At 42.4% G+C, this 25398-nt stretch overlaps 1 protein-coding gene across 1 annotated transcript in view; it reads right to left on the bottom strand.

The window, feature by feature from the left end:
- F5 (coagulation factor V) overlaps positions 1-25398 on the bottom strand; it is a 74555-nt gene that overhangs the window by 37698 nt on the left and 11459 nt on the right. The window contains exons 3-10 of the mRNA XM_050158311.1: positions 23422-23544; positions 14187-14399; positions 10839-10982; positions 7670-7891; positions 5962-6127; positions 4596-4773; positions 2222-2321; positions 1646-1857 (exon numbers count right to left, since the gene is read on the bottom strand). Coding sequence (XP_050014268.1) covers positions 1646-1857; positions 2222-2321; positions 4596-4773; positions 5962-6127; positions 7670-7891; positions 10839-10982; positions 14187-14399; positions 23422-23544 — 1358 coding nt within the window. The remainder of the gene's footprint in view (positions 1-1645; positions 1858-2221; positions 2322-4595; positions 4774-5961; positions 6128-7669; positions 7892-10838; positions 10983-14186; positions 14400-23421; positions 23545-25398) is intronic.

The following is a 25398-nucleotide window of genomic DNA, read 5'->3' as shown; positions in this document are numbered from 1 at the left end:
TTTTTGTCTTGTTTTATTTTTTTGTTTTATTTTTTTTTTGAGACAGGGTTTCTCTGTGCAGCCTTGACTGTCCTGGAACTCACTCTGTAGACCAGGCTGGCCTTGAACTCACAGAGATCTGCCTGCCTCTGCCTCCTGAGTGCTGGGATTAAAGGCGTGTGCTACCAAAAAAAAAAAAAAAAGAAAAAAGAAAGCATATTTAACAAATGGTGCTGGCAAAACTGGATATCAACATGTAGAAGAATGAAAATAGACCCATATCTATCACCAAGCACAAAACTCAAGTCCCAATGGATCAAAGACCTCAACATAAAGCCAGCCACACTGAACCTCATAGAAAAGAAAGTGGGAAGTACACTTGAATGCATTGGCACAGGGAACACAGACACTAAGAGAAACAGTTAATAAATGGGACTTCCTAAAACGGAAAAGCTTCTGTAAAGCAAAGGACATGGTCAACAAGACAAAACGACAGCCTACAGAATGGGAAAAGATCTTCACTAACCCCACATCAGACAGAAGACTTATCTCCAAAATATACAAAGAACTCAAGAAATTGGTCACCAAAAGATCACATAATCCAATAAAAGAAATGGAGTACAGACCTAAACAAAGAATTCTCAACAGAGGAATCTAAAATGACTGAAAGACACTTAAGGAAATGTTCAACATCCTTAGTCATCAGAGAAATGCAAATCAAAACAACTCTGAGATTCCATCTTACACCTGTAAGAATGGCCAAGTTCAAAAATACTGATGACAGCTTATGCTGGAGAGGTTGTGGGGTAAAGGGAACACTTCTGCATTGCTGATGGGTATGCAAGCTGGTGTGACCCCTTTAGATGTCAATGTGACGATTTCTCAGAAAATTAGGAAAAGACCCTCCTCAAAACCCAGTAATGCCACTTTTGGGCATATATCTAAAGGATGCTCAATTGTGCCACAAGGACATGTGCCCAATTATGTTCATAGCAGAATTGTTTGTCATAGCCAGACCCTGGAAACAACCTATATGCCCCTCGACCGAATAATGGATAAGAAAAATGTGGTACATTTACACGGCAGAAAAAAATAACGTCATCTTGAATTTTGCAGGAAAATGGATGGAGCTAGAAAACATTCTTTTGAGTGAGGTAATCCAGAGACAGAAAGACAATTATCACATGCACTCACTCATAGGTGGTTCTTAAACATAAAGCAAAGAAAACCAGCCTACAAACCACAATACCAGAGAACTTAGACAACAAAGAGGACACTAAGAGAGACTTACATAGATTAACCTACATGGGAAGTAGAAAAAGACAAGATCTCCTGAGTAAATTGGGAGCATTGAGACCTTGGGGGGAGAGGCAGGGAGGGTATCAGAGAAAAATGTAGAGCTCAATAAAAATCAATAAAAAAAAAGAAACTTAAAAAAATATCCAGCATCACACCCAGGCTGTGCTCTGCAGTGAGAATCCAAATGAAAACAGAAAGAGCAACAACATAAAAGATGACCCCTGATGAAAATATTGTCACACTGTTGCTAAAGAAGACTACTGTCTGGTGCACTTTAGAAGGAAAAACCCTATTGTCCAGCAGGGAGACCTAATCTACCCAGTCAGGAAAAATTCCTATTTTAAGGTTTACTCTAAGGTTAAAATACCTGTATGCCTCTCTGATCCAGGGACCTGCTCTTACAGATTAGAAGCAGGCCTATTAGCCCAGAGGCGATGTCCCTGGTAACGTCCACATCACTGTAGTAAGGCCTTGTTAGGCACTGAGCATCATTTTCTGTGGGTTCATCAAACTCTAGAATGTTCCATTTGTAAGTGTAGATTTCCCCTGGTTGAACTGGTCTAATCATGGTATGACTGCCTGAAAGAAAATATACACTGTTAATTTTCTAAGAAATTATTTCATCGTAATAAATATCTACCTTAGCTTTTATTTAGAGTAACTACTATCAGGAGTTATAATTCTGTTTGTCTAAAATGATTGACTACAGATTATCATTTAGCTGTTCAATATTTCTCCACTAGATGCCGCCAAAGACAGTCAGAAAGGCGTTGCATTTGTAACCATTAAAGGGAGAAGGGTTTGCTGGGATTTTTAGGGATTCCCCCTCCATAAGTGTTACTGACTGCACTTGTCATAACCACCGAGCAAATAGGACAAGAGGAAACCATGGAAGTTTCTCAGCGGTCATTAGTCTCTTTCAGTAGAAGTGAAAGGTTCCCACCTGAGGTGGAGGAAGAGTTGACTCCATCTTCGTAAGGCGAGAATGTCACCCCATGAGGGTAAATGCTATAGGGTCGGCTGGCCATGTTTTTGAAGACAATCTACAAAGTTAAGTCATATCAATTATTTCAGCATCGAAGGTCACTCTTGAGAACTATTAGATCAAAAGATGGCAGCTTTGCACAGTCACCTCTGTGTGTGCATGCGTGGGCAGGTATGCACGTGACACGCGGATGTACACCCGCAGGTGTGTGCTCAAGCAATGGGGAAATCAGTTCTGTTTATCTGTGCAGCAGTCCAGCCTCCCCCCCGCCCATTACCAAGAAATGGGGGAATCACTTCTGTTCATCCGTGCAGCCATCCCTCGCCCCGCCACCATTACCAGGCAGGAAGGAGTCTCTGGGAGAGTCTTACTCCCATATAAAGACGAGAAATCGAACTTTGTCCTCGGGGAACAGCTTAGGAGAAGTTACATTTCCCTCATAGTTACATCCTCCTCTCCCAGATGATCCCATAACCCTTCCCTTATTCTTTCAGATTGGTCCTCATCTATTCCTTTCCTCCACGAAACCGTGCTGCCTCTGCTTGTCTTGCTCCCTGAGATTACGTCAATGAAGTTAGCTTCCTGGAGGGCCCCAAGAGCCAGACCCTGAGTTCCAGACAACATCTGCTTATTCTGAAACCTAAGGCATCTTAGTGGAGCCAAAAATGAGGGAAGGAAGGAAAGAGGGGAAAGAAGGCTCTGTCATCTGTTTACTTTCAAATGAACAAAATGGGCTTTCTCTAGGGCATGATTTTCACAGAAGTCCTATTAATCTTAAATAGATAACCTTAGATCCCAATTTGAACCTAGAGTGGCTCCCAGGAGCCCAAGGCGATGTCCCCAGTTAGTCCCTTGGGAAGCTGAGGATAGGGAACCTGAACTGACCCTATCCTATAGCATTACTGACGAATATCTTTCATATCACCATAGAACCTTCATCTGGTGATGGATGGAGATAGAGACAGAGACCCACACTGGAGCACTGGACTGAGCTCCCAAGGTCCCAATGAGAAGCAGATGGAGGGAAAACACGAGCAAGGATGTCAGGACCACGGGGGGTGCACCCACCCACTGAGACAGTGGGGCTGATCTATTGGGAGCTCACCAAAGCCAGCTGGACCGTGACGGGAACAGCATGGGATAAAACCGGACTCTCTGATCATGGTGAACAATGAGGACTGATGAGAAGCCAAGGTCAATGGCAAGGGGTTTTGATCCTACTTCATGTTCTGGCTTGGTGGGAGCCTAGCCAGTTGGGATGTTCACCTTCCTAGACATGGAGGGAGGGGGGAGGACCTTGGACTTTCCACAGGGCAGGGAACCATGACTGCTCTTTGGATAGGAGAGGGAGGGGGAGAGGAGTGGGGGGAGGGGGAGAAGAGAGGGGGGAGGGGGAGAAGAGTGGGGGAGGGGGAGGGAAATGGGAGGCTGGGAGGAGGCGGAAACTTTTTTTCTTATTCTCAATAAAAAAAAATAGATAACCTTAGTTTTATCTTCTACTTGGTTTTCAGACAAAGCCTTCAAATCAACTTTGATATGAAGATTGTCTACATCCTAGGGTCTTGCCGAAAATGCAACATTCAGTTGTCTGTTACTTGGGTCTTTACCTAGCTCTGTGATGTAATATAATGTTCAAGCATATTATTATTACATCTAGTATGTGCGTGCACATGTGCACTGTGTGTATACATGTGTGTGCGTGCGTGTGTCTCTCTGTGTGTATGTGTGTTTAAGAGCATGTATGTTACAGTGTGCATATGAGATCAGAAGATAACCTGTGGGAGTTAACTCTCTCCATCACAGGCCCCAGGTGATATAAATGCTGTTGGAATAGAGACCAACCATTAGAGCCACATACTTAGACTGTCCCGAAGTCATTTTCTCTCCACTTTCCTGACTCGGATGTTCACACTGATAACGAACAATGTTATTTTCAAAAGCTGCCCACCCCTTCTGTTTTGCAACAGTTGTGGGGATTTTGTCAAGGACACAAGAAGTTACTCCTGGCTCTCTACATGAGGCAAATGGTGCTGTGTTCACAGGCATGTAAACCTTGCTCAGACATATTTCCTTTTTACTTTGCTGTTCAAGTGAGAATAAACTTGGGATTGTTTCATTGCACCTACTTGTGACTCTGTTTTACGCCCTTCTGGTTTATCTGTCAAGACCCTGTATTATTGAATAGGCTATAAATGCATGAAATACTAAGTAAAACTAAAAGCTGTGTTTGAATTTAAAATTATATGAATACATTTAAAACTATTGAAAACTGCCAATCCCTGATCTGCCTTTTCGGTTCAGTTCTTCCCTACCTCCATATTTCTTTGCTTACCTTGAGTGTGTCCCTGACCTGGGCTCTAATAATAGGGCCCAGAATCCCACTTTGTTTGGTACCAGAACTCTCCATGCGTTTGGAGAAAGTCTCGTCCTCATATTGCCGGTAAATAACTTTCTTATACTGTTTCCCAATTTGATTTGAGAAATTATCCAAGTGCAAAGACCTGTATTTCCTTAAAGTGAAATGACATAATAAAAGAAAAGTCAAACTACTTCAAGTAGAGAGTCCAGTGCAACAGTCGGAAACCATTGTGCATGCAAGTTCTGCTTTGGGGTTGGCTGAAATGCTACTTCTTGGATTAGTCTCAGAGTAGTTTGCAACATCCTGATGTCCTTCACACAACCAAAAATTAGCAATTAAGAGTCACCTGCTCCAGTACTGAATAGGTCATAGGTACCTGGTGAGATCTTGACAGAAAATGTCTGTACCTTCCTTTTTTTTTGTTCTTTCTTCTCTCTCTCTGTCTCTCTCTCTCTCTTTGTCTCTCTGTCTCTCTTTGTTTCTTTCTTTCCTTCCTTCTTTCTTTTTTCTTTCTTTCTCTCTTTCCTTCTTCTCTTTCTTTTTTCTTTCTCTCTTCCTCTCTCTTTCTTTTTGATTCACAGTATTCCATTGCATGAATGTGCTGTAACTTGATACTCTTTTCCAACTGACGGACTTTCGGAATTGATTCTAATTTTTATTACTATTAATAGCGCGGCAGTATGCACCTTATTCCCACAGCCCTCTGCTCGCGAATAGGAATTCTTTTGTGCAGTTAAATTCCAGGAGCAGGGCGATGCTGGGAAAGGGTGTATATGCTTACAATTCTGACATATTTTGTCAAATTATCCTACAGAATATCTTTAGAAGCACCCTGGGCTACCAGAATGTGTGATAGGTTCTGTTTCCCGTAGCCTTGGCAACAGATGGTGTAATGTGAACCTGGCAGTCTAATAGGCACAGAGCAGCAATCCAGTGAAATTCCACTTTAACCTTTCTTATTAGGATTGGCATATGAAAAGCTACTAGAATTTCCAATTTTCCTTATTATTTTCTGGCGTCTTCTCTCAGGTATGAGAACAGAAGAGTAGCTCTGAACTTATAGAACTGAGAACCGACAGGAAGCCCTTAGCAAACATCCACTACAAGCAGTAGCAAGCATTCAAAGAATTCTAGCTGCTGTTGTTCTTGTTATCATCACCAGGCCACATTCCTCTGGTGATTTAGGGGCAATTAAATGTTGATAAGGAAAAGAATGTCTAGGTGGAAACCAATATGTATGTCCCTTGAGAGTTGGCCACTGGGGCATCACATTTTAGCCTAAGGACCCGCCAGAGGAGCGCGCCTCTAATCTTTGCACGGTGGTCTGACCCCGACTCACTTGTCCATGGTTGTAGGTATTACAGGTGCATAGTTCCAGATGACTTCCTCTGCAGCAATGAAGTACTCCCACCTCTTCATGTGTCGCCTCTGCTCTCGCGTGAGCGTCTTGGGACTCCTGGTTTTCTTTGGGCAGTTTTTAATGTCAATGTAAGCTTGCATCCCAGCTGGATTAAGATAGAAAGTCAGCAGTAGAATTTAAGAGAAAAAAATTCATCAAAATGTGTATTTAAAAAAAGAAACAATTCATGGGATACAAATAGTAACAGTAAAGCAATGCTCAGACACTCTTATAATGGGCCACAGAGGACGCAAGAGTAGAGAGCAGGATGAGAGGCAAGGGCTAGAGGAAGAAGTTGGAAAGGTTCCCTGATGGAGGTGCAAACTTAAAACCCTGGGACTAGGACTATGATCAAGTGTGGACTTAACATGTAGGTGGCCCTGGGTTTGATGCTTAACATAGCGCTCTCTCTCTCTCTCTCTCTCTCTCTCTCTCTCTCTCTCTCATAACTAAATATAAAAATTTTGTCATTGGGCAGTGGTGGCATACACCTTTAATCCCAGCACTAAGAAAGCAGAGGCAGGCAATCTCTGTGAATTTGAGGTCAGCATGGTCTACAGAGCAAGTTTCAGGACAGGCTCCTACAAAGAGAAATCCTGTCTCAATAAACAAAACAAAAAAAATTGTCTTTTCTTGTTATTTGTCCCTTTGATAAATGAAGAACACAATGGTGTATACTAATGTGATTGTTAATTCATAATACCACTTGTCCTTAATTTTAGATTTAGTTTTGCTTTATTCCTATTTATAATTATTCCACAGTGAGTTTATCAGTGTCACCACTTTAACATAATTTCCATTGCTCAGGATGTGATCTCATACAATATTTATTCCTCAAGTGCCTACACACCAGTTGGTAACAAACAGTTTCCAAAAGTAACGGAATGTTCTTAGATCTTCAACTCTATCAACATGAGTGCTCCTTTCAACAGTTTAAAGGCAAAACTGTGACATGACAGCTAACTGTTTCATTTACACGGCACCACACGACTCCTGCTGGTTCAGGAGAGTTAACTGTTGCTCTCTGAAGTTAACATGTTGCTAGCTGGCATGGTGGTTCATGCCTATAATCCCAGCACTGGGGAGGCTGAGACAGGAGGGCTGCCATGAGTTCAAGGCCAGCTTAGAACATAGGGTGAGTTTCAGGCCATCTTGGACTGCAGTGTAAGCCCCTTCCTCAGTAAAACAAACACAGAACATGTCTATGGTCCACTCAACACACATTGAGTTTTTTTTTTTTTTTGTGCCTGGCTTTTGAGCTTTTTTCATTGTACAGGACCACATTCTCATGTATGGCCTTGTCAGTCTTCATAACTCTATACTTCTATAAATTTGTGGATGTTCACCTTGTTCTGTCTAGTCTCTGGGATCCTTCCCCTGGCTACATGCGAAAGACACCCACGAATGTATCCACAGAAGCATCAGTTTTCTTCTTCTTTCACAGAAATAGAGACCTCTATTTTAGAAGGTCTTTGTCAATGCCTTCACTTCTTTCATCTCCAACCCCTGGGTCATGAGTCTAAGAGCAGGGGGGTGTAATGGTGCCATTGGGAACCAGGATGCTTGAGTCTAGGTGAAGTTGGCTAAAAGGATAAAGGAGAACAAACGGAGCTGCACCTATCACAAAATGGTCAGGAAGGTGTCTTGCCTTGATAATGCTTTGGGATGAGGGAAGAAACGATCCACTTTCCTTCTGGGCTCATGGTCATGTTCGCAGTTGTCGACGTAGCACTGACCAGCGTGATGGTGGACACCTTGTGCTGGTTCTGCTCCAGGACTTGACCGTTGAAGTGGATAGCGAACAGCTCTGGCCCTGAGCTCATTCCAATCAGATGCCAGCTGACATGGTCATGGGCGCAGACTGTTACATCTGAGAGGGAGAGACAACATCCGAATGCATAGTGGCACGCAAACAAAGAGTCACAACTCAAGCAGCAAGTAGTACCCCCAAAGAGGGGATAGAGCTTAGAAAGAGGGCCTTTTCCCCCGGAACTGCAAGAACAGCTAAAGGACTAAAGTTAGGGGGCAGCTGAATATGTGACAAACCCTCCCAGTTGGTCCAAGACTGAGAGGTCGCTCAAGATATAAGGTTCTCAGTGTATGAATCAGTAAAGTACTGGTCACATCGTTCTGGCCAGAGTGTCAGGACCCTAATCCTCTCATGCAGATAGAAGTCAAGTTCTGTCAAAGTAGAAAGAAGTGTGAAGATGTGCAAAGGATGTTCTATGGTGTCTTCACCCACTTTTGAAATGTTTTAATGACAATGGTTTACTCTCTGTGTTACTGGTGTCCTTGCTGCAACTGGACGCTGAGAGCTTTTCATGGGCAGATTGATCACAATTGAGAGAGAAAGAGCCAAGGGGAAAGCTCAGATTTGCTTTCTGTGTTGCCACAGTGATGGAGAAAATGCTCATTTGCTCTGGGAAAGAGTCCAGCCTTGGCTCCTACCCAGATCCATGACCACTAGATATAAGAGGATGGGCTGGGAACTGGTTTCTCATCCATGGAGGCATTTGTCCTTGGTGAACATTGTGAACAGGAAGCTGGGAGGTAGCTAGAAGGTATGTGTGTTTCTGTGGGCGCATTTATCCCCTTCTTTTTCAACTAAAATTTTTTTGTCCTGATCAAGTTGTTTCTGTTTTATTTACACGCGCAGTCGGCCATTTTGGCTTTTATATATTTACACAGATTATTCTCCCTGTCAGGACACAGATAATGGGATTGTTAATTCCACTTCTGGAAACAGCATATTGAGCCTACTAGTTGGTAAGGACAGCACAAAGGCAGGGAGATGAATGAGGTGCAAATTCAGATCTTCCAAGGGAGAGGTCACTTAGTTCAGTCTCAGCTTTGGAAGAATCTAGTTTTGGAACTCAGAATCAATACCCAGAGCTGAAGGAGCCAGGCAGAAGATGGTGCCAAATGAAACAGAATAAAAATGGAAAGCAATCCAGACCTCAACTCTTGACAACGTTGGTTTCTCTGTAAAAGAAGTCGTTTGTGATATTGATGCACAATGAAATTTAGAACTTTTATTTTTGTTTACAATTGTTTAATGATTGGTTTTGGGTATGTGCATGAATCACATGATTCACAATGAGGTCAGAGGACAACCCGTGAAAACTGGTTCTCTCTTTCCACCAAGTGGATCTGAGGGATCGAACCCAGGTCATCAGGCCTGGAGAAAAAGCACCCTTACTCTCTCAGTCATCTCAGCAGCCCTTAGAATTTTTTAATAGGGAAATACTTTCATCTTTCCTAAACTGAGCATAAATATAATATATACATATATGCTATGGGACATATGTATATTTACTTATGTATGTATGTGTATATATGTATATATCCTAGGGGACCAATTTGTAGCCAGTTATCTTGTATCTTGTGATTGCAAATTTAAAATCTGAATGTAAATCTAGGATAGAAGCCAAGGTTAGAGTCTCCCACAGAGCAAATGAACAATTCCCCAGTCACCATGGGAGCAAAGAAAGAGCAAATCTAGGTTTTCTCCCTGAGTTGTTATTACTACATCTACACACACACACACACACACACACACACACACACACACACACACGCACACACACACACGTGCATATATCTCCTGAATTTTTCATTCTAAGTTAGTTTTACTAGAAAGACCTAGAAGAAGTGGAAGTGGTATTGGTGGTTGCTATGGTTACAGCATGTCTCCTAAAAGGCTGCGACACCAGAAGCTTGGCTCTGTGTGGTGGATTTCAGGTGATAGAACCTTTCAAACATAGAGCTTAGAGGCAAGTGGTTAGGTCACTGCAGAGATTGTCCTTGGAGGAGATTAATGTAGTTCTCCTGGAACTTTGGTTAATTCTCACGGGGTGAGTGAGTTATTATAAAGCAAGGCCATCCTGTTCTTGGCCTCTTCTACATGTAGCCACTTCCCTTTTGCTTCTTTGCCCTACTATGACACAGACAAGTGGTCCCTCACCAAAGGCTGAGTTGAGGAGCCTAGCCAGTCTTGAGCTTTCTGCTTCTGAAACTGAATTCTTTTTTAAGCATCTTTTTTTATATGGTAGCCAGCATTCAGCATTTCATCACAGCAATAGAAAACTGACTAGTGCAGTGGAAGTCAGCTTTCCCTCCACTGTAGAGTTGCTATGATTTCACCTTTTTGCAGAACTCTTTATCTGTAGATGAGGAGAGAAAATTTTCTATATGCCACTGCATATTGTTTATCAATAGACTTTTGAACAACTAATAAAATATTTGTATGGTAGAGCATAGTCCCATTTATCTTTACTAAACATATCTTTATTTGTTTCCTTAAGATTTACTTATTTATGTAGTTTATGTACATGAATGCTCTGTCTTCATGCACACCAGAAGAAGGCATCAATACCATCACAGATGGTTGGGAGCCACCATGTGGTTGCTGGGAATTGAACTCAGGACCTCTGGAAGAGCAGCCAGTGATCTTGACCACTGAGCCATCTCTCCAGCCCTTTTATTTCATTCTTTCTGTTGAGCATTCCTATTAGAGAGTGACTCTGTACTTGAGTAGAAATTATATACTCAGATGCAACACCTAACAAGTTCCTGTTGCCTTCTGATTTATCTGTTGTATTTCCTGGATAGGACACACACACGCACACACACATACACACACACAAAAGATGATGATGGTAAAGGTCCTGAGAGTCACTGAATCATTGCACACGATTGTGATAATTTGCTCCTAAGCAATGGAAACCAGTGTATGTGGTAAGCTACCTTACAGAACCAGTGGGTCCAAGGTACCAGTGACACTGTCTTTGCTGAATGGTGTGCGGCCCCTATGTTACCTGGCATCGTCCTGTTCACAAAGCCATTGACTGTGTACATTAGGGATGGCGACTGGCTCCAGCTCTTGCTTTCGTCAAACACAGCGAACAGCAGCACATGTTGCTTGTCAAACATCTTCTGAGTCCCGTCCTCAGTTAGTGTGCCTGAGAGAGAAGAGACATGCCTCCATCGCATTCCGGATTGAAGAGTACCTTCAGTGTTCCCACACATCTGAACTTGGGGCCAGAACCAAGAGTGTTGATATAAATTTGAAACATACATTCCCAGCCAGGTCCTATGATCTGTTTTTAAAATCTTAGTACTCAGGAAGTTGAGGCAGGAGGATCATGAGTTTGAGACCAGCCTGGGCTATATAGGGAGTTCAAATACATGTTGGACTATGCAGTAAAAGTCTACCACCAAAAGCCAAAACCTCCCCTCCCCTGCCCCTTGTGCCCTATGGTGGGTGGGAGAGCTGGTCCTGAGGTCATGAGAGCGGAAGAACTGGTTCTGCCCCCCACTGCCTGCAGCACTTGCAGGGAGTGAGCCCTGCACCTCACCTGAGCAACACAGTAGAGTTGTGTAGTAGTGGTGGTGTAGATGCGGGTCAGCTGACACTGAGGGTGTGAGCAGGAGAACTAGCTCCACCCCTTACTGCCTGCTGCAAAGGGAGAGCTAGCCAGGGAGGTGATGGAGAGCTTGCCCTACTGATGAGGATAAGGGAGAGCTGGTGGGCTGACCAACCCAGCTACCACCCAGGCCCCAAACCAGGGATATAAGTTTGTCCACCCCAACATCCACCCCATCCGTGATCTGCTAGAGCATGTGAAGGGGCCAGTCCTGCAGATCCAAAGTTGCAGGATCTCCACAACACAGGGCAACAGTAGGATGTCCAAGAGTGATGTGGGACAATGGGCTGCATTCTGTCAATTATATTTTAAATAAATGCTGCTTGGCCAGTAGCCAGGCAGGAAGTATAGGCAGGAGAACCAGACAGGAAGTAGAGGTGGATCGAAAAGAACAGGAGAATTCTGGGAAGAAGAAAGCTTGGTCCACAATTGTGACCCTACCACAAAAGAAGCAAGATGTGACTGCCTCGCAGAAAATGGTACTGAGCCATGTGGCTAACATAGACAAAAATAATGGGCTAATGTAAGTTATGAGAATTAATAAGAAGCCTGAGCTAATGGGTCAATCAGTTTACAGTTAATGTAGCCCTCTGTGTGATTTCTTGGGACTTAATGATGGCGGGAACCGGGCAAGACAGAAAACTCAGTCAACACAAGAGCAGTCCAGAAAGATTCCAAGAGGATGTCCAGGAGGGCCCAGCAGCAGCCAGAGGCCTTGAACCAGACCAACAACTCTTTGAAGTGAACACCTGAAAGTAAAGATGTGTGGGGTAAAGGGTACACTACGCGATTCACTGTGGCACACTGCAGTTTTCACAAGGTTTTTCTTCCTTCCTTCCTTCTTTCCTTCCTTCCTTCCTTCCTTCCTTCCTTCTTAAAAAAAATATTTTGTTTTGTTTGGGTCGGGGGAGGTTGCAGTGGCAGAGGGCAGATGCGAAGGGATGGAAAGATGAATGAGATCAGAATGTGTGATGCAAAATCCACAAAACAAATCAATAAAAAGTAAAAAAAATAAAATATTTACATAAAATAAATTAACAATTGTTTACTTGTGGGGAAAAAGGCTCAAAATGACTACCATCAACAACAAAAAACACATATTTCTTCCAGTCTTCCAGACCAGAATGCGTGTCTCAGCTCAGATGGTACAACACAAAGCCCCATGTTGAATACAGCTTCCTTGTTTGCAGAAAAATGGGGCACTCAACTAGAGAAATGTTTGTGTAAACTCATTTATATGAGTAAAAATGGTGATAAAATGAAAATGCCTTTTATAAGAATAAATTCTTTCAGTGCAATTGCAGTATCTTTTATATGCCAGGAAATTTAAAAATATGTTTGCATGATGAATAAGTAGCTGGGTATATGGCTTGTGTATAGGTATTAATGGCATTATCCCCTGGTACAGTTTGTTGTGGCTCTTTCATGGTTTCAATGAAGGTGGGTTGAAGTCTCTCAGAGTAAGAGAAGGAGAAGAGAAAGTCAAGGTAATTCTAAGAACATAGCTAATGGAATGCCTCACTGTCTGAGCATGGTGGTCGCAAGAATGACCCATGGTGAACAACGCCGTGGGGAACTGAGAGAGGCTCAGGGAAGAAAGGCAGAGGGCCTTTATCTCAGGTGATTTGTTTCCTGTTCTTGGACGTATTCTGTGACTCTTGTTAAACATTTACGTTCGGTTTATATGACATGTTTATTCTTGCTGGATGTCAGAACCCAATCTGATGAAAGAATATACCGAGTCTGTCCTCCGTGCGCCTGAACCTGGATGTGGCCTCTGCCTTGCTTTTGTGCTTTCCCAGATGTCATCGATGGTACGTGCCAGGCAATCGTGTTTAAACTGGGCAGTCCTGGGAGAGTTCTGGGAACGGGCTGCTCTGTCAATATTTAGTATGTGTTTGTTGGAGTTGATTTACATGTTTTACTGTTCATGTTTTTCTGAACTCCAACAACCTTCCTTGGATCATCGCTTTCTTCGTTTCACTTGAGTATTATTATAAAAGCACGCTGAAACTGATGGGAAACTGTCTCCAGCGTTAGACTGTAGACTGCCCACTCCTTAAGGTCCTCAAATCCCAGGTCTCAAAGACACAGATCTACATAGGTCAGCAAAAGTTGACACTCACGAAGTCTGTGGCCGACACCTAAAGTGTTCAGCTTGTTTATAAGAAAGTAAACTGAGCTGGGAATGGTGGTTCACACCTGCAGTCCTACCACATGGGAGTCTAAGGGAGAAATATCGTTATGAGTTCAAGGTCTACTAAAAAAAATAAAAGATCAATCAGCCAACCAACCAACCAACCAACTAACCAACTCATCCTCAACCAAATAACAACAAAGAAGGAGAGTTGGAGTATACATGTTTATAAACCAAATCACCAAAAGAAACCTCAGCTACCTCAGTTGTACCAGCCAGTGTCCTTTCCTGGAACTCTCTCAGTGAGTAGGGTGCTATACACTTTAAAATAAATAGACCTGACTTTGAAGTAAAGATGACTGGTCAGGCAAACATGCAGACACAGTGTCAGAATTGCCATAACTAAGGTGAAGGGAGGTTTTAGAAGAAACAGGAAAAGTTGGTACCAGGTGATATTTTTCCTCATTCATGATCTGGTCTCCACTGCCCTCTCCTGCATCACCTACAAGAAGGTTCCAAGGTTCTCCAAGCCTCACCCCAGTACAATCTCTTAGGTACTCCAGGGTCTCTGCTGTGGTTGAATCTGGTGTTACTGCTCTTACCTTTCTTACAGATAAGTAGAGGTCCGATCAGCCCTGAGTTGAAGTCCTGGGTCAGGTTGTCATAGGAGTAGTAGATGTGGGTGAGGCAAGGCGGGTCATCGGGTGTGGGCCCACTGTCCTCACTGATGACCCACTCGTAGGTGTACTCTTCCCCAGGAGCCACGGCATCATCCATCCTCTCTGCTGGGAACGTGTGGTCGGTGTAAGAAGCCCCTGGAGAAGTGACAGCCACAAAGACAATTGGATTTTCCCATCACTCTCCAGTGTGAGGAACCCAAGATTAGCTCTCTGCAAATTACCTACTTTCATAGCAACTTCCATAATCAGACAGAGTCGCCCCCCCCCCATTCCCACCTCTACACAATACCATGATGACTTGCTACTTATCCGGGTATTGGAAGGATTGTTTATATGTAATCAGAGACTCAAATCAATTTTAGCAGTAAGCCACCTCATAATACAAGAATTAGTATGCTTTAAACTTAGTGTTAGCATAGGATGTGAGTGCTGTTTACATATTGTTTTGTTTAGCACTGAGCACATATGTTCTTTTCCACTGCAATGGTACTCAGTCCTATTGTTTTGTTTTGTTTTTTTCAGTCTCTTAGTTGAGTCATTCCAGTTCCTATCCCCACCATGGCTGCATCTAGCTCCAGTATGCAGTCTAATCCTTGGGCATATGAAATCAGTCTGTCCTAGAAGTGCAGATACCTCACTTCATTGTGCAAAAGCCCATTGACAATCTATGCTTGCTGGCTGCTCTCTCTGGCAGCAGAAGGGTGATATAGAAAATCTTCCGCTTTTGAAGAAGAACCTAGATGAAAAGGGGTTTGGAAGGTTGAGACATGGTAGAGATGGAGCAAGTGAGAGCAGGAAGGGGAGAGGTCAGGGTCATAGGCAATCAAGAAGGATGGACTTCCTCTTTGCCAGAGGCATTCCTCGTTCAATTAAGCCAAGTTTTTCACCCTTGGGATTCCACTTTGGGATGGAGCTTCCTTTGTTTGGTAAAAGTCGAGCCCATCATAATACAGGGAGTTGAGCCTGAAGTGTGTGATATGATTGGGCCAAGAGTCAGTGGGAACTGGGACTGGCTGTCAGATCAGACACATTGGTTAATATTCACCCAGTATTATCCTTGAATTTGGTGTACTTTATTACATGTCAATCAAAGGAAATGACAAGAGGGAGGCAGAGAAGAACAGAGATGGGGAAAGAAAGGAGTAAGGCTAAAATCAAGCATTCATCGTTTCAAAAGCACAAACACTTCAGGAAAAACAGTTTCTGTGTTGTACTCCATTGTGTACATGTACCACATTTAGGTTGTTTCCATATTCTGGCTATGATGAACAATGCTGCTATGAACATAGTTGAGCACATGTCCTTGTGTCACGATTGCGCATCCTTTGGGTATATATCCAAAAGTGGTATTACTGCATTTTGAGGAAGGTTTCCTAATTTTCTGAGAAATTGCCACACTGACATTCAAAGGGGCTATACCAGCTTGCATTCCCACCAGCAATGCAGGAGTGTTCCCTTTACCCCACAACCTCTCCAGCATAAGTTGTCATCAGTATTTTTGAACTTGGCCATTCTTACAGGTGTAAGATGGAATCTCAGCGTTTCTCTGATGACTAAGGATGATGAACATTTCCTTAAGTATCTTTCAATCATTTTAGATTTTTCTGTTGAGAGTTCTTTGTTTAGGTCTGTACTCAGTTTTTTTATTGGGTTATTTTTTCTTTTGATGACCAATTTTTTGAGTTCTTTGTATATTTTGGAGATCAGATCTCTGTCTGATGTGGGGTTAGTGAAGATCTTTTCCCATTCTGTAGGCTGTTGTTTTGTCTTGTTGACCATGTCCTTTGCTTTACAAAAGCTTTTCAGTTTCAGGGGGTCCCATTTATTAATTGTTTCTCTCAGTGTCTGTGCTGCTGGGGTTATATTTAGGAAGTGGTCTCCTGTGCCAATGAGTTCAAGTATACTTCTCACTTTCTCTTCTATGATGTTCAGTGTGGCTGGCTTTATGTTGATCCATATGGACTTGAGTTTTGTGTACGGTGATAGATATAAATCTATTTTCATTCTTCTACATGATGATATCCAGTTATGCCAGAACTGTTTGTTAAATACACTTTCTTTTTTCATTTGATATTTTTTGCTTCTTTGTCAAAAATCAGGTGTTTGAAGGAGTGTGGATTAATATCCGGGTCTTCTATTTGATTCCATTGGTCCTCTTGTCGGTTTTTATTCCAATACCAGGCTGTTTTCAGTACTGTAGCTCTGTAGTAGAGTCTGAAGTCAGGAATTGTGATGCCTCCAAAGTTCTTTTATCGTACAGGATTGTTTTGGCTATCCTGGGTTTTTTGCTTTTCCATATGACGTTGAGTACCGTTCTTTCGAGGTCTGGGAAAAATTTTGCTGGAATTTTGATGGGCATGGCATTGAATCTGTAGATTGCTTTTGGTAAGATTGACATTTTTACTATGTTTATTCTTCCTGCCCAAGAGCGTGGGAGATCTTTCCACTTTCTGGTGTCTTCTTCAATTTCTTTCTTCAAAGAGTAAAAGTTCTTGTCATACAAGTCTTCCACTTGTTTGGTTAGAGTTACTCTAAGATATTTTAGTAGCATGAGCTCTTAATAGAAGAGCTTATGAGGAAGTGTCTCAAAGGACAAGCACGGGTCTTTATCTCTGCAAGCTCTGTAGCAAAGCTGCACTGATAAGAAGGCCACCCTCCCTGGTCATTCTTTGTGCAACAAGTGGTCAGCCTGTGGTTCCTTGAGCTGCCCTACATGAGGTTTGCATGCTGGCCCCTCCTAAATGGTCTCCTCCACAGCCTCCTAGGTTGTTTCCTGACTAGAAGCTTCTACTGCTTTAGCAGCTTAGGATTCCTATAGTGGGAAGTAGCATCTTCCTGTTACCTTTACAGGCCCTCCAAAAGACAAATGTGGTCTTCTTGGTAGGGTAAGAGGTTGAGATAAAATGTCTGCTTAGCTTTTAGATGTCTGATTTAACACAGTTCACTCCTTCTCTGACTCTGTGCTACATATGGTGGTGATGTTTCTTTTAAATTTATTTGACTGATATTATACATGTTTATGTGTTGTAAAAGGAGCAGCGGGCTGCTTCCCGCTGCCCGGCTAGCTCAGTCGGTAGAGCATGAGACTCTTAATCTCAGGGTCATGGGTTCAAGCCCCACATTGGGCGCCAATCTGTTGTAAAGGGAGCGGTGGGCTGCGTTTCTGCTGGGATCCTGGCTCCCTGGCTAGTTTACACCTGAAATAATTACACAGAAACTGTATTCATTTAAACACTGCCTGGCCCATTAGTTCTAGCCTCTTATTGGCTAACTCTCACATCTTGACTAACCCATAACTAATAATCTGTATGCCACCACAAGGTCGTGGCTTACCAGCATGAGTCTAGACAGCGTACATCTTGGGAAGGGGAATCATGGCGTCTGCCTGACTCTGCTTTCTTTTTCCCAGCATTCTGTTCAGTCTACTCCACCTATCTGAATTCTGCCCTATCAAAAAGCCAAGGCAGTTTCATTATTAACCAATGAAAGTAACACATAGACAGATGACCCTCCTATATCATGTATGTAATATGTAGGTGTATGTGTATGATTGTATGTGTGGTCAGGTGCATATATACCTGTGTGCACATGTATGTAGAGGCTGTTGTTGACATGAGGTATTATTTAATTTGTACCCCTGATAATTTGGGAGGGACTCTTAATACCCTTTGAAGCCCTTTACCTTAAATTAAGATAAAATAATTCATTTTTTAGAGATAGTATTTTTTTTAGAGATAGTATTTTTGATGGGTTGTGAAGACTAGAAAACACACACACACACACACACTCCGTATCCCAAGCTATCCTCTCAATCACAAGCCTTCTATCTCAGCATCTCAAGTGCTGACATTACAGATCTAATACTGTGTTTAGATGAGATATATCTTAGTGCTCTTGTGTTCTAGCATAGCTGAGAAAACTGAGATTGGGGTGGCTAAGGTTGCTATGACAGAGTGCCCTAGACTGGGTGGCAGCTAAGCACAGCCATTCTTCATGATAGAGGCTGTGTGTGGATTTCAATGTGGTGGTGCTCTCACGTGCCCCTCCCTGGTGCAGACGGCTCTCTGTCATAGTCACATGGGACACACACAGGGTGGGAGAGCTCCACTTGTGGTTCCATTGAAAGGGCACAAACCCCACCATGAGGGTTGTGACTCCATGACTTAAATCCCTTCTGAAGGCCCCACTCTTGATATATTCTTGCTGAGGATCAGGTGTCTAACACATGAAATTTGAAAAACACAAACATGGGAATCTATATCAGTAATGTATCTATTTTAAGGTGAGGAAAGTCTGTAATAAGACAATGTAACTGCTTATAATTGCCCACAAAATTAACACATTTCTGAGCAAAGGGAAGATAACCCAGTGTCCCTATTTCTAATAAGTCATCAGTCCTTCAGCTTAGCCCAATAATGATAACCATGGCTCCCACCACCACCTCAAGAATCCCAGGCTCTGTGTTTGGTGCAGATGCAAAGGAGACCAGGGTAAGGACATGGTGGTGCTGTAGTTGTGTTGGCTTTGACCTCTGTTTATTTCCCAAGGCTACTCAATGAGGGACCACAATCAGAACATGCTGTCTGTCTTGATGTAAGAGTTACCTTACATCTGATTTTCCTTGTGCAACTGATTTTCCTTGTGTCATCAGATTTATTTGTGAAAATTTAAAGGCTCACACTCAAATTTAACGTTCAGTGGGTTTTAAAACCTGTACAAAACAGGATGCTATGACACATGCATAAATACTGAAAATGTTGCCACGGCAACACAAAGAGATGTCCACAAGGAGAACTTCATTTCACATTTTTATGTAAAGCAGCATTTTGCATACTTGAATGATAATTTGAATTAAGTTGAAGAGGTGAGATTTGGACATTGGGAAATAAGGGTGAGCAATAGATTTGCACATGGGATGTGGTCTGTAAGTGCACACGGGCTCACTACTGGAGTGATCGGAGAGCACTTTTATCTGTTCTCTTATCTTTTCATAGCAGATTACTTTGCTTTTAGAACAAAACAGAAATGTTATATTTCTCATTTTGTGACCTATACAATACAGAACAAAACCAAAACAGCTATTTAGAGGAAGCAGTCATGAAATGTGACTTGTTTGTTTTATTTTGTTTTTGCTGCTGTTTTGGTCAATCTGACTTTGACTTGGTAATCAAAATGAAGTTAAACTCTAAATTGAAAAGAAGAAATGGACAGGATGGATCGTGATATGACTTAGAAGACCTTGTTCATCCTGTAGCAGAGCAAACCCCTTTCACAAGAGTTCTCCTTCATTTTATATTCACTTGGCTCTGTTCATTTCCTGCTCGGTTCTTGGTCAACTTTATAATGTGTTTACTTTTGCCATGAGGTACTAATTATTTTCAACGAGGCCCCAGTATGTCTTAAAACGTGAAATGGTGCATGGAAGCTTTGGGAAGGAGCCTCTGTAAAGAGGCTCTGGTTGCCCTTTAGGGCAACCATTCATCTAATCTCCCTTGTTACTTCTCCTTTGTGAGCTCTTTCTTCCCCATTTATTAAGCACAGTGGATGCCTCTGTGCATGCAAAGGTCCAGATATTCCTTTAGAAGCTGTAATTTAGACAATGGGAAAATTAATGCTGGCGTTATATAATGAACTTGATTCTACTGCATATGAGGTTTTTTAAAAATTGAACAATGCAGAGTTTTGTGATTTATGAGATTTTTTTTATTTATCATTATAATTTGTTTCATACTTGGTAGAAATAAATAAACTTGTGTCAAGAATTGAAATGTTATGGAAACTCATTACAGCACTTGGATGCAAACTACAATCTTCGTTGGATTTATTTTTAAGATTTAGGGCTTTATATCAGAGAGATGAAAATCAAAACAACTCTGAGATTCCATCTTATACCTGTAAGAATGGCCAAGATCAAAAACACTGATGACAACTTATGCTGGAGAGGGTGTGGGATAAGGGAACACTCCTGCATTGCTGGTGGGAGTGCAAGCTGGTATAGCCCCTTTGGACATCAGTTGGTGATTTCTCAGAAAATTAGGAAACAACCTTCCTCAAGACACAGTAATACCACTTTTGGGTATATATCCAAAGGATGCTCAATCATACCACAAGGACATGTGTGCTTGACTATGTTCATAGCAGCATTGTTTGTTATAGCCAAAACCTGGAAACAACCTAAATGCCCCTCGACTGAAGAATGGATAAGGAAAATGTGGTACATTTACACAATGGAGTACTACACAGTAAAAAAAAAAAAAAAAAAAAAAAAAGACATCTTGAAATTTGCAGGCAAATGGATAGAACTAGAAAACATCATATTAAATAAGGTAACCCAGACCAAGAAAAACAAATATCATATGTACTCACTCATAAGTAGTTTTTGGATATAAAGCAAAGAAAACCAGTCTACAATCCTAGTGAACCTAGATAACAATGAGGACCCTAAGAGAGACATACATAGTTCTAATCTACATGGGAAGTAGAAAAAGACAAGATCTCCTGAGTAAATTGGGACCATGGGACCATGGGAGACGGTTGAAAAGGAGGGGAGAGGAAGGGAAGGGAGCAGAGAAAAATGTAGAGCTCAATAAAATCAACAAAAAAAGATTTAGGGCTCCAGCCTACTAGAAGATGGTTAAATGTAATAGAGTTATAACATTAAATATAATTTAAAGCATTTTATATAAAACTAAAATTAATTTTGTGGTACAGTACAATGCAACTCCCCAGGTAAATACAAGAATATAAATCCCATGAAAGAATACTATCAAGGGTCTGGAAATGCAACTTAGTGGTAATAGTGCTTTCCCAGAATGTGTGAGGTGCTGTATCCGATCCCCCATCATTTACACACACACACACACACACACACACACACACACACACATACACACACACACGGCGGCACAGACAAAGAGAAAGAGAGAAGGGGGGAGGGAAGGAGAAGAAGAGACATAGAGAGAGAAGAAAAAAGAATAATAACAATATTAAGACTTATCATGAAAGAGACTTCCTTAAAATAATCACTCAAACCTTACCAATACTGCAATGCATGCTACTTAAAGACTTTTTTAAAATTAAATTTCATTTCAATTAAATTTACTTTAGTGTTAGTTTTTTTGGTTTTTTTAGGGTTTGGGGTTTTTACAGTGGTGTGTGTGTGTGTGTGTGTGTGTGTGTTTGTGTGTAAGCCAGAGGACTTCTGATGACTTACTCATTCTTGCCCTTCATCCCTTGAGACAGAGTTTCTTTGTGAACATGAAATTCAGCTGGTAACCATCAAGCCCTAGAGAGCTCCCGTCTCTATCCCCTGTCCACAAGCACTGAATGTTATAGACGCTCCTGGCCATGCCTTGTTTTTTATGGGAGTTCCCGAAATTTGAACTCAGGTGGCCATGTTTGTTCAGTAAGCACTCTTACCTGCTGAGCTGTTTTCCTAGACCTGATACAAAGCTTAAAAACATCAATACCATTAGAAAGGAACTGTACGCATTTCCAGGAATAAGTTTGTGTATTCTGTCCAACAGGGGAGTTCATCTTCAACCTACCTACCATGATGGCTTCTCAAACCTATCCTTATTGTCTCTGTCTCACACTGCCCATCTGTTGAATGTTTACTTCTGAGATAAAGAATTTGGACTCTCACATTGCTGGCTCACCATGTAGCTGCTTTACCCCCAGCAAACTAGGTCCAGCCACAGAGGTAGGCAATAGGTGAGGGTGAGTGCTAGACACAGATATGAGGAGATACTGCATTTTAATCCCAAAGGGCATGGTACAATGGGAGGAGTCTTGTCTCTACATGAAGGAAAGTATATACTAAGTTTGCATCTTGTTTTCCAGGGAAGTTTTTTATTTTTCCTATTTAGCTGAATTTACTGTTTTTGACTTTATGGAAATATAGGCACTCATGCACAATGCTAAGAAGCTGCAAGCAGATGTGCTAGGGGCGTGGCCAGTCATTTGGTTTCACAAACGCTTGCTGACTGAGTAATGGGGGGCAAATAAACATTAGAGGGAGATGAGTGATGTTGCAAGGTCCATTCCCTCTGCAAACAACTGAGCTGAGGGCCAGAGTCCACACTCTCACTTTCTCCCTCATTGTGATGCTTGGAAGGTCAAACATCACAATGATGTTTGACCATGCTGCTGCTCCCCTCTCCTGCCCTGCACTGCTGAACTCTAGTCGAGAAACCTCATAAGCACACTAATCACTGTATGAAATCAGACAACAGAGAAGAGACTTCTGTGCACAGTGTCTTGTCCGGGAACTTGCCAACTATTCCAATTCCCGTTTCTCTTGCTGTGATAAAGCACTGACCAAAAGCAACTTGGAAAGAAAAGGGTTGACCTGGATTACAGATGACAGTCTGTTCTGGAGGGAAGCCAAGGCAGGAACTCACAGCATTAACTGAAGCAGTAACTGAAGAACTCTGCTCATGGGTTTGCGTCCCTGGTATGCTTAGCTACCTGTTTTATACAGCCCAGGCTCACTGCCCAGGGATAGCACCATCCACAGTGGGCTGGGACCTCCCTTATCAATTAGCAGTCAAGAAAGTTCTCCACAGACATGCCCACAAGCAAATCTGATAGAGCAACTCCTCAATCAAAATGTCCTCTTTCCAAGGCAGCATAAATCTCGTTGCCTGCAAAGCTGAATGTATTTAGTAGATGGCTTTAAAAAAATGTTTGCTCACCTTAATTCCCATGGGGTTTTGTGTGTGCCTGTTAAAACTCACAGAAGCAGGGGAAGGAAGCATAGTAGTAGCCATGGAGTTCAAGCAGAGTGCATTTGCCCTGCATTTGTCTGTGTGCATTATTGCTTGCACTTACTGTAGACACATGGGCTTATCTCTGCCTAAAACCATCTTAGACTGTGCTGTTTTAAGGTGCCATTTTAAGGTGAACATATGGAATTCAGAGAGGTGAGATGATTTTCCCACCCACCTTATTAGGTGCAGGAACTTAACAAAATCCTGGTATTTAGGTGGCTCTAAGCCATTAGTTTTTATCTCTGAAACCGAAAGCAGGAACAGTTTTTATAATTACAGTTTCTCTAAGAGTGCACAGTGAACAATCCCAGCTGTAAAAATATCTAGCAATAATATTAAAGCGATCAACCCATTCTCTTGTTAGAGGTATCACAAACTCATCTTACCTTCTGAAAATTTGCTGTATTTGATTCCTTGAGGATGGATGCTTATGGGCTTGTCTGCTTTGTTTCTAAAGTGAACTTTCATGGTGTCTCCAACCTCAGCATATAGAGTAGGTCCAAGAAGCCCTATGGGAAGATGAGTGTGAAATTTTTGTATTCAGGATTATCAAAGACGCAGCTGCTAAGCAAGAGGAACATGTAGAAAGGCCTCAAGCTGCCCCTTCTGGTCCTGAAGTTGACTCGCTTCTCTTGAACTTAAACTATCGCCTGATCTTTGCATCTTCGTCATCCCTTCAGCTCCAGCATGGCTCTTTAAATAACGATGAATGGCAAACCGTTGGCCTTAACCCAAAGCAACTCCAAAAACTTGAGAGACAGTTTGCCCCAGATCCTACCCGCTCTCATGTGCTGTCTTTTCTTACACGAGTTAGTCTCCACTCTCCCGCGGATCTGAGTGCAACCAAGGAGTAAATCAAACCGTTCCCTGGTACTCACATACGTTCAAGAATCTCCAAAGCCCCGAGACCTTGATCACAAGGACCTTAATGCATGGGAGGAAAGCCCTTGCATGACTCCTCACAACAACAATTCTACAATATCAAGGGGAAAGTGAGATGTGGACGGGTTGGGGGTGGGAGGATCCATGGGCCATTATAGGGATTTGGGTTTCTTCTACTTGGACTAGCAAGTCATTTGAACTTTGTATAGTATAGACATGGCTCGACATGTTTTAAAAATTCATACCCATTAGGAAAAGAACATGTAAAAGAAAAGAGAGCTATGTCTGTAGAAGGGGCTACAGTGGAGGGAGTAGATAGCAGTAGATTGAGCCAGCGCGTCCAGCAGTGCAGCGTGATTTGCTGGACACGTTTGGAAGTTAAGAGAACAAGGTTTTCTAACAGATGGGATGTAGCATATATGAGGAGTCAGGAAAGATCCACAGGTTTTATGATCTGAGTCACTGGCTAAATAATGCCATCAGATTGTCTGTTACCATGACAGATGAGCAGGAATCAGGCTAAGGACACAGGCATCAAGACCAAGGCTTTACTTGCTATTGCCAGGCTCAGTGTGGAATCTTGATCCACGCGGATGAGTAAGACACAACCATTGGCTCCCAGGGGACCACAAAGTAGTTTGAATGTAGGCATTCTCTAAATGGACAAGATATTATGGGTGCAGGGAGGCTGCAGGGCCAGCTCCATCTGGTTCCTTAGCAGGAAGCTGATATAAGGGTCAGAGTTCTGGAAACTCATATGCTAGAATTTCCTGAAGTGTAGACTTGGAAGACTCCATTTCAGACTAACCTGGTGTCTCACCAGAAGAAAGAGTCCCAGTTACCACCTTGGCCTTGGCTCTGGAGGCGGAGCTTGTGACTCTGTGTTTTAATGTGTGCTCACAAATGATTTTGGCACCCATCAACTCTAACTACAGTTCAGTCAAGCGGCAGCAATGGCTGCTGTCACGTCCAAGCCAGCCACAGTCTCATAGGATTTCTTTCTGGCCCCTGGGAATCTTAGATGCAGAAGGAGGAAGTAACAGTGTGGTCATGAAGTTCAGTCAGCATCCATGTACTGCTGGTTACATTTGCAGTGTGAGAGTTAGCAGGGGACTTTCACTTACTGTCCCTCCGATATACCCAAGTACTGTAAGCCCTTATATTAACCTTCATAGTAAAATTTTAGGTAGCGATTAGATCTTCATATTACATACTAGAAAAGTGAGCCTCAGAGTATTAAGGATCATTCCCCAAATCATAAAACTAAGAGAGGCCAAGCTATGATTTCAACTTAAATTTGTCTGACTCAAGGCATTGAGTTTTAAGCCACCTTTATACACAGCACTTCATACTTCGCGTTCTTCCATACATCAGATATTGACTGCTCTTCCATCTCAGTCCTCAGACTGTGGAGACACATGGCTGTGGGGACACGTGGCTGTGGGACACATGGCTGTGGGACACACAACTGTGGGACACAT

This window comes from Alexandromys fortis, unplaced genomic scaffold (assembly GCF_014885135.2).
Source record: "Alexandromys fortis isolate MF-2015 unplaced genomic scaffold, M_Fortis_MF-2015_v1.1 scaffold_97, whole genome shotgun sequence".
Lineage (NCBI taxonomy): Eukaryota > Metazoa > Chordata > Mammalia > Rodentia > Cricetidae > Alexandromys > Alexandromys fortis.
This window is presented reverse-complemented; position numbering and strand designations above follow the sequence as displayed.